The 16,065-nt window shown below is 41.0% G+C and overlaps 1 protein-coding gene across 2 annotated transcripts in view; it reads left to right on the forward strand.

Moving 5' to 3' along the window:
• The first annotated feature begins 8,022 nt into the window (after positions 1 to 8,022).
• BOD1L1 (biorientation of chromosomes in cell division 1 like 1) overlaps positions 8,023 to 16,065 on the forward strand; it is a 37,038-nt gene continuing 28,995 nt past the window's right edge. The window contains exons 1-7 of one of the 2 annotated variants that reach the window (XM_031588390.2): positions 8,023 to 8,497; positions 8,850 to 8,974; positions 10,258 to 10,448; positions 11,583 to 12,173; positions 12,567 to 12,716; positions 13,955 to 14,124; positions 15,581 to 15,704. In XM_031588390.2, the coding sequence (XP_031444250.2) occupies positions 8,291 to 8,497; positions 8,850 to 8,974; positions 10,258 to 10,448; positions 11,583 to 12,173; positions 12,567 to 12,716; positions 13,955 to 14,124; positions 15,581 to 15,704 (1,558 nt within the window). In that variant the 5' untranslated portion in view covers positions 8,023 to 8,290. The remainder of the gene's footprint in view (positions 8,498 to 8,849; positions 8,975 to 10,257; positions 10,449 to 11,582; positions 12,174 to 12,566; positions 12,717 to 13,954; positions 14,125 to 15,580; positions 15,705 to 16,065) is intronic. The other variant, XM_031588388.2, reaches the window with a different exon arrangement.

A 16,065-nucleotide genomic window follows, 5' to 3' on the forward strand; every position in this document is an offset into this window, starting at 1 on the left:
CTTATTTGTGATCATCTTGACTCTTTAGAGTCTTTTCAATAAGCACAGAAGCATGAAATGGTGCATCAAGACTATTCTAAATTTTCACTGAAACAAGCAAGGGTAGAAGGATATTTTTATTAAACAGCCACATATACTTACATACATAATGTGTGTACATGCATATACAGATCTTTCCAGGTTAATCTTTGTGAGGGTTCCTAAATAAAACTGATTTTAACAGTCACTCAATATTCAAAGCTGAAAATAACCCAAGCTGGTATCATGAGTGGCACACACATGTTTTGAGACAGAAGCCTTGTGGTACCAGTCCTGAGAAGTTTCATGATGTCCTTTCTCTTTATTTTGGAAAGCAAGAAGGAGACTAGAGTATTCTCATCCAAAATGGGCAATTATTCATTCTGTCTCAGGAGAGTGGGAAGCTAGTGCTTTTTACATTAATGGACAGAAGTAGATACAATAAAAACTCTGGAAAATTTCAAACTACTTTTTCTCACATGAGAAAACAAATAGTCCTGGGAAATGACTTAAGACTTATAGAGAGTCAAAGAAAAAAAAAAATCCATCCATACTTCATGTTGTGACTGAGAAAACCATAACCATTTTGAATCATTTTCTTTGATGTTAACATCAAAGATGGAAGAAGATTGAGAGCGGATTCTTGTTCAAGTGTCCTTATAATAGGGGAGCAAGGAGAGCTCAAGCTGCAGAGGAAGACAGGCAATTACCAGCAAATGGTTTCTATTTAAATTCTCTAAACATTTAATTGTTTTTCTAACTGCTTTTCTTGCAGTTTAAATTCTAAGATATTTTGGTGGTGCCTGAGCAAGCAGGTACTTCTGCTCTGTGACAAGTTTCCACTGTCATATAACACCATACAGGAGACAGAGGCATTGCCCAAAATTTTCCCAACACTCTCCTGATAAAATCCTGAAGAATATTCCTTTTAAATCAATTAAGTCAAGAAGGAATTAAAACTGTCTTTAAGTAAAATGTACAGTACAAAAGGTTAAAAGATCCTGCAGTAAATGACGTTTCTAACTAGAAAAATAAATCAGTTGCAGTGTAACACTGCTCTTAAGAATTGCTCTTACAAAAGAAGCTGTACACTTGGTGTTAACACAGTCAGCGAGGTGATGGTCAATTAACATGCAGCAACAAAGACCATGGGGTAAAATAAAATAATAATAAAAAAGACCAGGTTGGTGCTACCTGAGGCAATTCCTGCAGAGGAGGTTGCAGATGAAGCTGTCTTGCCGTGTGCTTGGCAGGGGCCGGTGGACAAGCCAGCTGGGTGCAGCAGCCTGAGGCTAGTGGAGGGCTGTGCTTCAGCAGCCTATCCTTCCAGCCAGCATACTTAACACAGGAGAAAAAGGCTTCTGCAAAATTGTTTTCCTCATTTACAGCCTCAGTAGCTCCTTTTTACTGAGCACAAAAATGTTTTGTTTTGTTTTTTAAAAATCTCACTTCTGGAGCAATATTGTATTTCTCCACTCCATAAAGGTTTCAAACATTCTTAGGAGCAAATGAATGCAAAAAATACCTTCAAGTGTGTTACTCTTGTACACATTCACAAGAATAAACTTTAAAAAATACTCACTTCCTACTCTAGGATCGAACATGGAACACTTCAGTGTTTGGGACTGGTCTTCACAATGCTGACAGTAATCTTCCCTGAGTTTCAGTTTTCTTCCAGTTAAATGAATGAAATAGAAAACCTTGCCTTTTCCTATGCCTCCTGTGCACTGGGGAGTGGTGTGCTAGCTGGGATTGTTTCCCCTTGTCTGCCTTTTACATCAGTTCCTATTCAGAAAGCAACTGGTCTCTGAATACATTCAGAGCCAGTTATCTCCATATACAATATATCCTAGCAGACTCGAGCTTCTCTTCATTTATTTTCTTCCTTTCTTTTTTTTCCCCGGATAACAACTCTTTGACGATTTATCTGTCTTTCTCCCATTCCTGCCCCATAACTTTCGAAACTGCTGGCCAATTTTAATGAAGTCTGGCAGAAAAGTGCCAATCTTAAAGACATTAAATTCCTATCATCTTTGTGAAAATCAATAGGTGAGAAGGATTTGAAATGAGTGCCTTGCTGAAGGAAGGGTACCAGTCTTGGCAAAAGCAATCACCAGTCAGGGTGCATTCCAACACACATCTCCTTGCTCAAAGAAAAATCAAGCTCTGTGATGGAGATAAAGGAGTGCTTCAGAGCAGTGAAGCTGGGAGTACAGGAGAGACAAGAGGATGGAGCATTTAGGACTTAAATATGTTTAGAACTTGATGTGAAATGAGCATTATCACTTTTGCTGTTTTGTTGAAGATTTTTTTCCCCATATCCCACCCTATTCAGAATGAGTTCTGAGGGCTGCACTTAGCCTTGAAGTGTAATGCTTATGGGTCCCAGTCCTCTGTTCAGGCCCACCACAGCAACCAGCCTCATGGACAATTCTCCCCTCCCCTATCCCTGCTCAGTGGAGAGCAAGGCCAGCATCTCAGACTCAGGTAACCAGCAGGTCTACACCCACACTAACAAGTGGGCTGGGAATAGGGACACACCACCAACCATATCTTACCCACAGCCCCAACTCATAGCCAGAGCCAGCAGGACATTGTGTCCTACCAGGTCCCATTTCCTACCAGCTCTTTCTTTGCAGGCTCCCAATAATCACAGCAAAAGATCTCAATTGCCCAGCTGTACAGTGAACCAAGTAGGTCAGCACTGACAAAATAACTCGTCTTCTTCCCTCTATCCAGCCCCACCTCTCCTAAAAGAATGCTGTTGGAAGATGACTCACAGGCTCTTTTTCTTCTGATCTTATGTCACCTCAACACAAAAGAACAAGCCAAAAGACCAAACTTCCATTTTCAATTTTTTTTCTCTTTTTAAAATTCTGTTTCTAAACATTTTCAATTTTCCACAGAAAACACTTTTTTCATACAAAATATGATAACTCAAATTTTCCCTTGAGGATTACAAGCAAGGTTGCAAAAAGATGGCATGAGCAATTTTGAGCACCCTATTATTTAGCAGCAAAGTCCCGCTTTGATCCATCTCCCTGCTGACTTCAATGGAACTGCACTAGGTATAAATTAAAGCAAAATTCAGTCCATCAGCTCTACTTTAGGCTTCATGCATCGCATTTAAGCAGTGCTTCCACCTTGATTTCACCTTGCTGCAGTCAGCAAAGAATGCTGATATAAAAGGTATCGTGCTTTCGTGTATCCACTCACTACGCTTTCATGTTTAAGCTATACTATTTTACCTTACTGTTAAAATTACACTTAGGCAAAAGTGAGAGTATAATCTCTTGTGCTCTCTCTGGAGAAAAAGCCTCTATTAACATTTTCTTTGTCTCCCCATACACAAATAGAAGCACGTATTTTCCAGCCAAAAACAAACAGCAAAGTAAAACATCTATTACAGAGAATGCAGTCACTCCACTCCATCTAATATTTTTCATGTGAATGGTGAAATAAAGCTGTATTTCTTTGGTGGGCAAGAACCTAGATTTAGACAAAAGAAAAAAAAAAGATATACTGAGATCATCAATCAAGTTAGCAGGAGTTAGGTGTCCAGTCCCTTAGATGCCAATAGCAATCCCAGCCATATTGCATCAATTAGTCGTTGATTACTTGTGAAGAAGTAAGAAAGCTTTAGTACTTGTCTCCCTTTCCTTATTACCATGGAAGAGTGCACTGCACAGTAACATATCATAAGTCACCACCACAGCCACGTACATGTGTGCTCCCCTCATGGTCAGGTCAAACTCCATCTGCCATTGAAGATTTCTTTCATGTAACAGAAAAAAATCAAATAACTGTGTGAGCTAAAGCTATTTGTGACGGTAATCTTCTTTGCTCTCATATGTCATCCACTAAACATACTCTACTCATCTTTGTCACAAAATTTTGGGATGATGAAACTCTTTTTTTGGCCTTAACAGAGACATAAAATGAGAACAAATGGAAAAGAGGTTTAGCTGTACCTGCAAAGTAATGTACTTTAAAAGCATGATGTGCAAACTGGATGTCATATTGAAGGTCTGAAATCGGAAAAAAAATCACTAAACTTTCAGATACAGTTACAGTCAGAAGCTTAAAGCACTTTTACATCTTAAAGCTACATAAAAATGAGTTCATTTCTCTTCACATCAAAGAAAAACTATTTGAAAATGTAGTTCGTTGGAATGTGACAGAATTTTTTTCAAACTTTAACCAGTCAACTTTCAACCAGCAAATACAACCAAAAAATATTAGTTACTGAACATGAAAGCCTTGATATTATTTTTTGCACATTTCAGTTTATCTATTTGACTACCCACTTTGAGGAGCTACAGTGTGCCCTCTCCCTTGAACAAAACTGTCACTGACTTCAATCACTCTGTTCAGTTTGTGCATGAGAACTAGGATCTCATGCAGTTTCAGGATTTTTTCTAGGAATCTCTCAGAAGTGACTAAAAAGTAAGAGAGGTGTCTGCGCCAAGGTCATGATGGGCTGGTTTAAATAAAAGCATTTCTTTCAACATTTCAAAAATTGTCGTCTGGCCACTGTTTTAATTTTTTTCCAGTATTTATCCTGCCAACAGCTTGCCTTTGGACAAACAGCCTCCTACTGTATCAAAATACAAATCAAAATTTGCCATTTCATTCAATAATACACTTAAGCCAGCAAACTTCAGCATCTTTTACACATACTTTACTAGTCAGCAACATATGAAAAAAAAAAGTGTTTATATATGATAGAACACGTAAAAACACTAGTAACACTTGTGAAAAACATGGTTGTGAAGCCAGAAAAAGCATTTCAAGCGTGCTTTAGTAAACAACAAAGAGTTTATCAAAATGTTTTTACGCAGAAAGGATGACAAAATCATATCCTCCAGACTTGGAAGTCCAAGAACACTTCACAAACCAACACTATGCCGCAGTAGGGTAACTATCACATAACATCACAGCTAAAGATACAGCACGTGTCTTGGCTACATTTTAGTCTTACAACCCGAGCACTTTATTCTGCAGCTCAGCTGAAGCCAGATTTGCTTCATGGATGAAGCACAGAACCTCAGCAATGCTGAGGCACCATTTTTATGCTGTTTCAAAACAGGTTGGATTAGACTGTGATTACTGGTGTTGCTCACAGATGTAATGATTTTGACTTTTTGTATTAAGTCCCTCATCAGCAAACGTAAGAAAATCTGACACTTTTTTTATCCAGATAATCATGAAATATACTGTTTATGCATTGGGGATGCACATTTTTACAACAAATCAATTCATCGCTGAAGGTTCAGTGGTTTATTGTTCCACAATAAACAACACATAAGCTACACAACAAAAGAAAATAGCCTCACAAAATGGAGCAACAATGATAACACAGACAGTACAAAGCACAGATGTTACCACATATTAGAAGATGAACTGAGTAATTCAGTTGGGGTGAATTCCTAGCTGGCGTTAGGAAGCTTTAGAATTTTACTATCCAAGAATCTGCTCAGGTATTTCAGTCATTCCTGATGAAACTTGAATTCTTCTGAACAGCTCCCTCTTCTGTGTATACTTATTTGTAAAAAGACTACAGTGACTATAGAGATTGTTTAATTTAAATTATTGTTTTATTATCAAGAGGCTTTTAGTTTCTGTTACAGCATCTTCCCAAAGGACAATGTACAGTTGGACCCAGACAACAACAAAAAAAGCCATCTTCATCTAGCATTTAGGATTAAAGTTCTGCAGTGTTGGATTACTTAATTTGGTAAATAAAATATCCAGAAAGCCTGCAACAGCAAGTAAGTTGTGTGTAACTGGGGATGGTAGGAAACTCATAGCACAGAACAATCACATTAAAATCTTGAATCAATTAGAGCATGGACTGCTTGTTACAATAGTTTCAGACCAGTGGGCATAACTGAACCCTGTTAACTCTAAAATTCCTAAATCTCATTCATGGATTCCTGTTCTCTACTATTTTATGGCACATTGATTAACACAGCTTGAGACAAAGATCACAGGTATTCCAAGCTGTGATGTCTTGTGTGTGAGTGGTATGCTGTTCAGTGAAGCAAGTATATCACTTGTGCTGTTAAAAGGGTGTTTTTTTTCTTTCAATTTTCTGCATTATTCTTCAGTTTTTGTGAAAAGAGAAATATATGTATGTATGTATATAAATCTAAGTTGCACTGCTTTTTCCTAACAAAAGAAACCCCAAACCTAAGATGTTGCTAACTTGCCAACAAAGTCTGAATTTTTCATCCTCTATCATAGTCACACACAATTTCTAAAATTAGCAATGCATTTACAAAAATGACACCCTTGACTTCTGCACTTTATTGTTTACTGCTACATGACCTTTAGTCAGCAGTGATAATACTTTTCTTTATTGAGAAAAGACATAACAGATCCAATATCCAAATCATGCTGAATACTGTACCAGGCTCCAAGCTGCAGACTTCACAATGCTTTTAAACTTTTGTGTTTTTGTCTTCCAAGAGATTCCAGCTTTTATAAATTACTCCAGCATCCACAGATAATACTATCAAAATATTCTTAAATACTTGTCAGATTTAGTTCATTCTGTGGAGATCTAAATCATCTAGATAGAATCATAGAATCATTAAGGCTGGAAAAGAACTTTAAGATTATCTAGTCCAACCCTCAACCCATCACCACCATGCTCACTAATCACACCCCTCACTGCCATATCTCCACATTTCTTGAACACTTCCAGGGATGGTGCCTCCACCACTTCCCTGGGCAACCTGTTCCAGCACCTCACTACAGTTCCGAGAAGAATGTGTTCCTAATAGATATAACTGGCAGGCAGTGAGATTACTTTCTGTATTTTCTGCCTGGAGAAAAGAAAGCTGTGGGGTGACCTCATTGCAGCATTTCAATACCTAAAGGGAGCCTACAAACTGGAGGGGAATCAACTCTATGAAAGGGTAGATTACAGCAGGACAGGGGGAAATGGTTTCAAGTTGAGGGAGGGAAGATTTAGCTTGGATGTCATAGGGGAAGTTCTTTACTGTGAGAGTGGTGAAGTGCTGGAACAGGCTGCCCAGAGAGGCTGTGGATGCCCCATCCCTAGAGGTGTTCAAGGCCAGAATGGATGGGGCACTGGGCAGCCTGGTCTGGTATTAAATGGGGATGATTGGTGGCACTAGATGTGGCAGGGGGTTTGGAGATTCATGATCCTTGAGGTCCCTTCCAACCCTGGCCATTCTGTGATTCTGTGATTTTCACATTTTTTATTTACTGGCTTTGGTGTCCTGATTTACTCACAGTAAGTCAGCCTACAGATCACTAGCCTGCAGTTTATTCTAAGTTCAAAGCAACAGGAGACATTCAGTGATGGGAGCAGCCAAGAGATTTTATTTTCTACAGTTGCGACTGTAATACAGAGAAAAATAAAGGTAAGTAAGTAAACTGCAAACAAGAGACAGCATGAAAACTGCCATTAAAAGAACAAGCATGGAATACTCTGAAATCTAAAGCAAACATGCTTGAACTATTCATAATACTGTCACCCAGTAGCATCTAGAAGCCTTACAGAGCCTGAGTGAATGTTTACACTTGCCGGGCTAAGCGCAGAGCCAAAGGACGGACAAGCAACGCTCCCCACACCCGGCACCCGCCGTTCGGCCACGCTCCGCCCACGGCCCCTCAGGCGGCACCGGAAGCAGCACGCCCAGGCCCCTCCCCCAAGCTCCGCCCCCAGGCCCCGCGTGGCCCCGCCTCGCGCCTGAGGGAGGAAGCGCGCGGCGCTGCCCCCACCATGATGGCGGCCAGCGCAGGAAGGGGCGGCGCGCGGGGCGGAGCGGCGACGGCGCCGGCGGGGAGCGCGCGGCGGCGCGGCGGCGGACGGCAGGGACGGAAGGATCCCCGCGGCCCCCGCGCTGCCCACGGCGCCCGGCCGAGGCTCGGCCGCGGCCGGGCGCCGCGGGCAACGCGGGGGACGCCGCCTCGAGCCCTCTCCGGCCCGCTCCCCGCCGCCGCAGCCGGATCGGGGCCTCGCAGCGGCGGCCCGCCGGCGGCCCCGCCCCCTCCGTCCCCTTAAAGGGCCCGCGGGTGCCGCGCGCGGCTCTGCCAGTGCTCGCCTCGCGCCGATGGCGCCGCTCTCGGCTGCGGCGCTGCTTCCCTTCTGGTCGCCTCTCGCTTCCTCCCTCCGTTCCCTTTCGCTTCCGGGGTCACAGCCGCCGCGGCCGCCGCTCGGGAACCAGCCCCGTCCCGGGGCCCGGCCGGGAGAGCCGGCTGCCGCGCTCCCCGCAGGCCGCGCCGCCCCGCCGTCCGCATGGCCAGCAACCCTCAGCCGCAGCCCCCGCCGCCGCCTCCCCCGCCGCCGCCCCCCCAGCAACAGCCGCCGCTGCCGGGGGCCGGGGCCGGCGCGGGGAGCGGCGCGGCGGAGCCGGAGCTGGTGTCCATGATCGTCAGTCACCTCAAGAGCCAGGGGCTCTTTGACCAGTTCCGCCGCGACTGCCTGGCCGACGTGGACACCAAGGTGCGGGCGGGCGGCGGTGCCCGGGGGGCTGCCGGCTCCGCTCCCCGGGCGCGGGGCCGGGCCGGGTGGGACGGAGGCGAGGGGCGGCCGCGCGGGCCGTTGGAACTCGCGCCTCCTTGGCTGCTACGCAGGGCGAAGCTGAGGCCGCGCTCTCGGAGGGCGGCGGTGCGAGCGCGGCGGTCGGTGCCGAGCCGTTCCGGCAGCGCGCGTTAAACGCGTTACAGTCCTCGTAGCAAGCCGGGAACGGCCGCTGCCTGCGGCGGGCCGCCGTGAGGCCTCCGGCTACTCCGGAAGACTGCTCGTCGTCCAACGTCTCTGTCCTCTTGTGCTTTCTTTTTTTTTTTTTCCTCAGCCTGCCTATCAGAATTTGAGACAGCGTGTTGATAACTTTGTTTGCAACCATTTGGCCACTCATACCTGGAGCCCTCATCTCAACAAGAACCAGCTGAGAAATAACATTAGGCAGCAGGTTCTCAAGTAAGTGGTACTTCTGGGGTTTCTGTTGGAGTACGCTCATGTTCTGTGACAACTAGCTGGAGCTGTAGGTCAGTTGTAAGCTGCCTGTTTTCTTTCAAGAGATTTCTTTTCTAGATAAGCTTTTTTTTTTTTTTTTTTTTTTTTTTTAAATTTAAGCAAACGGTGGTATTATTTCAGTTAGCACTTTGTCATCAGCATTACTCAGAGTTAGGCTTCAAATGTTATTGTGACTGATTGGAGCTTATCCGGTGATGGAAGGCTTGTTTCTGATTTGGGGTGTGACATCCCAGCTCAGGATAACCTTTACTATTTCTTAAAAGTAAATGCAGTTGCTATTACTTGATTTTGAACTTACGGTAATTAATAGAATTTGACAGATAGAGCCCTGCAAAGTGCAAATTGCAAAACACAAAACAGGATGTAAATCTGTCTCGAGGGAGAAAAGCTTTTGTGGGACAGCTCTTACATCAGAATGATGTCATGTGCTTATCTAATGCTTGATTATTTCATGTTCTGTTAGTTTTACTTCTTAAAAAGTAGTCATAAGAAGCATTGGGAAGTTTCTTTAAGTAGAGTGAGTTTTGTCCCTGAATTGGTCTCGTACAGACAACTTGAGAACAAATGTGTTCAATTATGATTTAGTGACTTCTGGTAACTGGTACAGAGGATCTGGGGATTTCTTAAACCAACCAATGGTGTCAAAAGACAGTGTAATCTTTATAAAGAGGGGTCTGGAGAAAACCCTAAGGTAAGAAGTTCTCTGTTGTCACTTTTTGTTACTTAAGATTTAAGGTGTTCTATAAAGGTGTACAAACTCATACGTGTCACACTGCATTGTGTGAAAAGTGAATTAGAACAATGGTGGCTGATTAATCTGTTCCTCATGCTGTCCAAAATCTATTTGTTTTATGCCACGGGAGTTGATAAGATCAGATTCCTTCTTAATGTTGTTTTTTTTTTTTTTTCAAAATATACTTTTACAGTTAGTTAACATTTGTAGACATAACCACAGGTTGTAATGACATAGCCACAGGTTGTTCTGTCGTGTCATTTCCATGTAGTTGAATCACTTCATTTCTTAGACTTTTTCTTAATTCATAAGGTGTTAGAGCTGTGGAAATACAGACAGCTGACTAAATGTGTACCTGAGTGATGTTCAGAAAGCATTACTGCTTCACTTGAAGTGTTTAGGAGCGTTTGCATGATATCTAAATGAACATATGTCATTAAGATGTTCTCCAAAAGTCATTTTCTTATTAAGTGTGAATGTAACTTTGTTCCAGGTCTGGAATGCTGGAATCTGGAATTGACAGAATTATTTCTCAGGTTGTGGACCCAAAGATCAACCACACATTCAGACCTCAGGTGGAGAAAGCTGTCCATGAATTTTTAGCAACACTGAATCACAAAGAGGAGGCAGGCCCCAGTACAGCTCCAAGTGAGGAGAAAACGGACACATCTGTTGCAGTGCAAGGTATTCTACCTTCTCTGTTAGCAGTCTACTATCAAAAGTTTGTTTTCCTTAGGAAAGGGAACATTGACTGGGTTTGTTGCTAGCACAGAATCATTGGTATCCATATTGACAAGCTGAGCTCCAGGCAGAGTGCAATTATACTTGTCTCTTGCTACAGTTATAAAGTTAGAAGGCAAGAGAGATGTCACCATGTATCACTTTGTCACTTCTACTTGAGCTTACAGGGGATCAATTTACTCTGGGGAGGAAAGTTGGTCTTAGGTTCTGGCCCTGTAAGTATTGTATGGTCAAATGAGACATAGCTGTACGAAAAGAATGATTTAATTTTTTATCCTTTGGTAGATCAAAAGGGGTTATCTGGAAGACATTTGTCTTAATTCTGTTGCTGTGTGCTTAGATTCTCTCAGGAGCTTAAATTCTGCTGCCAATCAGCTAATCCTTAGTTTGTTTACAAACACATCACTTTATTTGTTTTTTAGTTATGTTGCCCTATATCAGCTTCTAAAGGCTTTGGCGGGTATTTGTCTGTTCTTTCTCTTCCTAAGAGACTCCACTGCAGTTCATCTACTTGTAACCAGACCCTTTATTTAAATCCTAGCTCTTTTCCTGTGGGGCCCATTTCCTTTAAAGTAAGTGGGTTAACAAGCCAGCTGCAGCTCCCTGTGCTAGTCCAGTTAACCCTTTCTCATCCATCTTCAAAATTCCTTTTTAGGAGGACAGGAAAGTGATATGTTCTTTTGATAGTTCTATTATTCTATAATCAGTACACTGAGTTCATTTCTGATGTCATTTATGAATATACCATGGGAAGAGATGTAGAATTCTTGTGGCACTATGCTTCTCCCTAGCCTACTGATGGTAAAGCTGAGCATCCTTCTGATAGACCATCCTTGCTTTTTCTTGAAGATTGTAACATCTTGTTCTTTTTTTTTTTAATAACTGAAATCTCTAGGTGCAAAGTTAGTGAAATATTTTGGTTAATCTTATTCATCTTAAATAGAGTAGTAATTCATTTTTCTTTTGACTTTCTTAATGTCACTGTCATTCTAGCTAAATGGCTACTTCCCTTCAAACATTACCATCATGGAAAATGATAGAAACTAATTTAAACTGTTTTCTTTCTTCCTGTTCAAGGTGTTTCTACTACTGCTCCTAGTGGCAATGTGGCTAGTGATGCAATGTCCATTTTGGAAACAATAACTTCTCTAAACCAAGAAGCAAGTGCTGCCAGGGCTTCGACAGAAAACTCAAGTTCCAAGAACAATGACAGAGCTGCAAAAAGGCTGTTATCTCAGCAAAGTGTTGATGGTAGCACTGAGAGAAACATGGAAGACTTGCCAGATAAAGAGAAAGCAATTTCTGATCTTTCTGGAGAAGGGGCTGAAACATTTGTGAAGTGTGAAGATTCAAATGAGCTTCCTTGCCAAAGTGAAGAAATAAAAAATTCAGCAAAGGATGCCGGTAGTTCATCTGTTACAATTAAAGATACAAGTAAAGAAATACAACAGGATAGTGAAGATCAGAAGAGTAAATTAATAGATAAATGTGAAAAGAAACCAGAAGGTGATAGAAGGAAAGAAAAGAAAGAAAAACTTGATAAGAAGAAAAATGATGATACTGCTAAGTCAAAAGAAGAGAAACAAGTGAAAGAGTCAGAACCAGTGAAACAGTTAGTTCCGGAAAAAAATAGCAATAAACATAAATCATCTGAAAGTACTAAGGAAGGTATGATATGGGCAGTGCTCGCTCTTAAAATATGAATGTGTTAAAGCGTATTCAGGAGCTGAATTAGAAATGTGTGAGGGAAAATATCTTTTCTGCTAGTGCTGATGTACTAGCCACAGTTAGCTCATGGCTCGTCTCCTTTCACATGAGTCAGGAAATGTACATGAGTCAGGAAATGTAGATCTTTGATTCTTCAGGTGTTTTCCTCCTTTGTCATGTGTTATTCCAAGATCTCAACAGTTTAAGGTGTTAATCTTTTTTTTTTTTTTCCTTTGCTATTTCTTATCCTTAAGACTTCGTTTTCATTGTTAAAATAACTTTTTTGGTAAGAAAAGCTTCTCAAACACAGTGTGCTGTATTACAACTTCTCTTTTTTTTTTTTTCCTTTGCAAGAACATACATCACTAGATTCAGATACGGACGTACTCAGTGACATCACTGTCAGCTCTGTCCATACTAGTGACCTTTCTTCCTTTGAAGAGGAAAGCGAAGAAGAACCTGTGATTTCTGACAGTACTGAAGAGGGGGAGATCACATCAGATGGTAAACCAATTAGATTGTTAATTGCAGTGGTGAAATTGCAAGAAATAATATGCAACTCTATTGTAATTTGAGTACGTTTCTAACAAATTTGATGTTTTGCAGTATTTTGTGTTGTACCTGGGAGATTTTAAATGTGGACTGGTAGTATTTGTGCAATCATGAAGGATGAATAGGAGACATATTTTGAGTCTCTTTTTTGTAATAATATTATATATGCTAAATGTTGTAAACCTTACTTCTACTACAGAATGCAATAGAGAACAGAACCACTTAAGTGGTGGATATAAGGCTTTGCAATTAGATTTCTACCTTCTTTTTTGCCAGATACGTAGCACAACGCTGGAGTGGTTTGTTAGTTTTCCTGCAGTACTGGTTGTACTTCACTTTGCTGACTTTATTTTCAGAGCTTTAGATTTGCTTCTATTTCCAAATTCTACTTGGTCACAGCAGAAGAAATGTGAATTGATCTAGCTTTAAGAGTTGGGAAACACTAAACCTGTTCTCTGGCTGGGTTACATTTTATAGTTTTCTTTGTCTTGAGCAGACCATAGATTCTTAATGATTTCTGTAGGTATTACTCTGAGGTTATCATTTCTGCTCTAAAAATACTCTGTAGAAGCACTCAACTTCTTGTATGTTCTCTGGCTTTGATGTTTTTTGATGATAGATTGCATGAAGTGAAAACAAGCCTGAAGTGTGTTTCAAGGGTGTGATTGCTTTTTATGGTATGAAACCTAAGTGCTTTTGCACCATCTCTGATAATCCTGATAAATAAAATCTATTTCTTTTTTACTCAAATAATACTACATTAGTGTAAACAAGTATGTTCTGTTTATGTATTTTCAGCAAATATCTAGTTGAAAATTTTAAATGGTGTACAAATTTTTGATATAGGAATGAAGCTTAGTTTAATACACAGCAGAAGTAATATTCTGACTTACACAGTGCTGAAAGTAGCTAAATACTACAGATATAGCACAATATGGTTTCAGGTACGAGGATTAAGCCTTCATCATAATTTATTTGCCTTTTAGCATCTTGAAAAATTTTTTAACTGTACAGCGTACATAAATTAATATATGTTCCAGGTTTCAGTAATTTAATGGTATTTTGAACTTTAACTATGTTTTTGAGGAAAATAATCAAGTCTGGGGGGGGGGGGGTTGTTTCTTCAAAAGTGATGTTGAAAGTACTGCCTAAATTCATTAATATCTCCATACACTTAAATAACTTTTCAGATGAAGAGGAGAAAAACAATAAAAATAGGGCAAAGCCTCATACTAATGAATTGAGTGATGGGAGAGCCAAGCCAGTTCGTCATGCTTATGTTCGTAAGCCTTTTCTGTACTCCAAATACTTCAGTGATTCTGATGATGAACGAACTGTAGAGCAACGTCGCCAGTCCATTGTAAGTTTTGTTACACTCAGTGTCTTAACTCCTTAAACTTTCCAGCACCAAAATTTCACTTCTTACTTGGCCCTGATTTGTATGGAGGATTTTTGTTTTCTGTGTTACCTCATTCCCTTCTTCAGACTTTAACCAGTATTGCATGATATAGAGCAGTGCACTCCAGGGAAACACTCTGCTGGGTGTAGTTAAAAAGGCTTCTGGTGGAGGTAAAAAACAATAAAACAAAACCACAAAAAATCCCCATGCAATGGGTTTGACATCTTTTCCCCAACTCTCAAATGAACAGTGTTTTGGTGTTAATAGAGAGTTTACTAAGCACATACAAGCTCTTCACAGGTGCATTCATTCTTGCTTGAATTATTAAGTGTGAAGATAAAGTACTGCCACAGACACGCACACGTGCACGCACAAAAAAAATAGTCTGCAGTGGTTTTAATACATGTAATGAGAACTTAAGTGGAAGAAGTAGCCTTTATCTACCTGTGGTCTTCCTTCTGTGTCATTTTGTGTAGTGTGGGCCAGGGCTAACTAATTCAAACTAATTCCTTATATAATTTCTTTACAAATGTGTTTCTCACTGTCCCTGAAGTCTGCAGAAGTTTTACAACTACTGACACTGAAATCACAGAATCACAGAATGGCCAGGGTTGGAAGGGACCTCAAGGATCATGAATTTCCAAACGCCCTGCCACATGCAGGGCCACTAACCTCTTCATTTAATGCTAGACTAGGCGGCCCAGTGCCCCATCCATTCTGGCCTTGAACACCTCTAGGGATGGGGCATCCGCAGCCTTTCTGGGCTGCTTGTTCCAGTACCTCACCACTCTTTCTGTAAAGAATTTCCCCCTGACATCCAACCTAAATCTCCCCTATGTTTCCTCTGGAAGAAAGCACACAAAACAGGAACCAGTCGTTCTTTTAGAGCTTTCTGCTATGTCTGAATGCATGTTGCTAGTAACATAGTATTCTTCAGTTTGAGATAATGCTGGGGACTTGTGGGTGGTGAGTAAGATAGAGGGTCTGTATTTTGCTTATGCATTTGAGGTTCATAGAGCTGGAAAAAAAAATAGTAAATCAGTTATACCTACTTCTCTTTAATTATTTTATATCTAGGGAAAAAAAAAGCTACAAAGAAACACCTATAAACTATGTTGTTTTCTTCTGCTTTTTTTTTCCTTTTATGTAAATATTAATATAAATTAGACATCTTTGTTGAATAAGCAGTTTTCATATCTATCTACTGTGTTGAGCAGCAGTGAAACTCTTTGGGAGTCAGCTAGTTTCAGCTTACGGGACTACTAGAGGATTTGCTTTGACATAAAGCTTTCAAAGTACTATTAATTTTTTCTTTGCCTCAAACCAAAGTGTTCTGTTTTCTGTAGAATTTCTGTATATCTGTAGAATATTCTTTGACCTAATGATAAATTGTCTTTTCTTCCTTGTGTATCTCCAGGCCAAAGAAAAAGAAGAGAGACTCCTAAGAAGACGAATGAATAGGGAGAGACTTGAAGAGAAACGTAAACAGAAAACTGCAGAAAAAAACAAGTCCCAGAAAAGTGGAAGTCAAAATGCTAAGGGTATGAATATTTTAAGCTTTTCTTTTTTGGGGGGGGCCTGTTGTGGTTTAACCCAGCAGTTGGCTAAGGATCACATAGTCATTTGCTCACCCTCCCTCTTCCTGTTAAGATGGAGGAAAGAATTGAGTGGGAAAAACTAACAAGGTAGAACTCATGGGTTGAGACAAAACTATATACTAAGATTTGTATAGAGAGAGAGAAATAAGTGATGCACAAGAAATCTGCTCACTGTCCCCTTATCGATGCCCAGCTAGCCTCCAAGCAGCGGAACAGAGAGAGAAAGAGATGAACTCCCACCCCTCTTAAAAACTCCTTCTGCTTGATGCCATATTGTATGGAATATCCCTTTGGCCAGTTTAAG

Source organism: Phasianus colchicus, chromosome 4 (assembly GCF_987193195.1).
Source record: "Phasianus colchicus chromosome 4, bPhaCol1.hap1.1, whole genome shotgun sequence".
NCBI classification, from domain to species: domain Eukaryota; kingdom Metazoa; phylum Chordata; class Aves; order Galliformes; family Phasianidae; genus Phasianus; species Phasianus colchicus.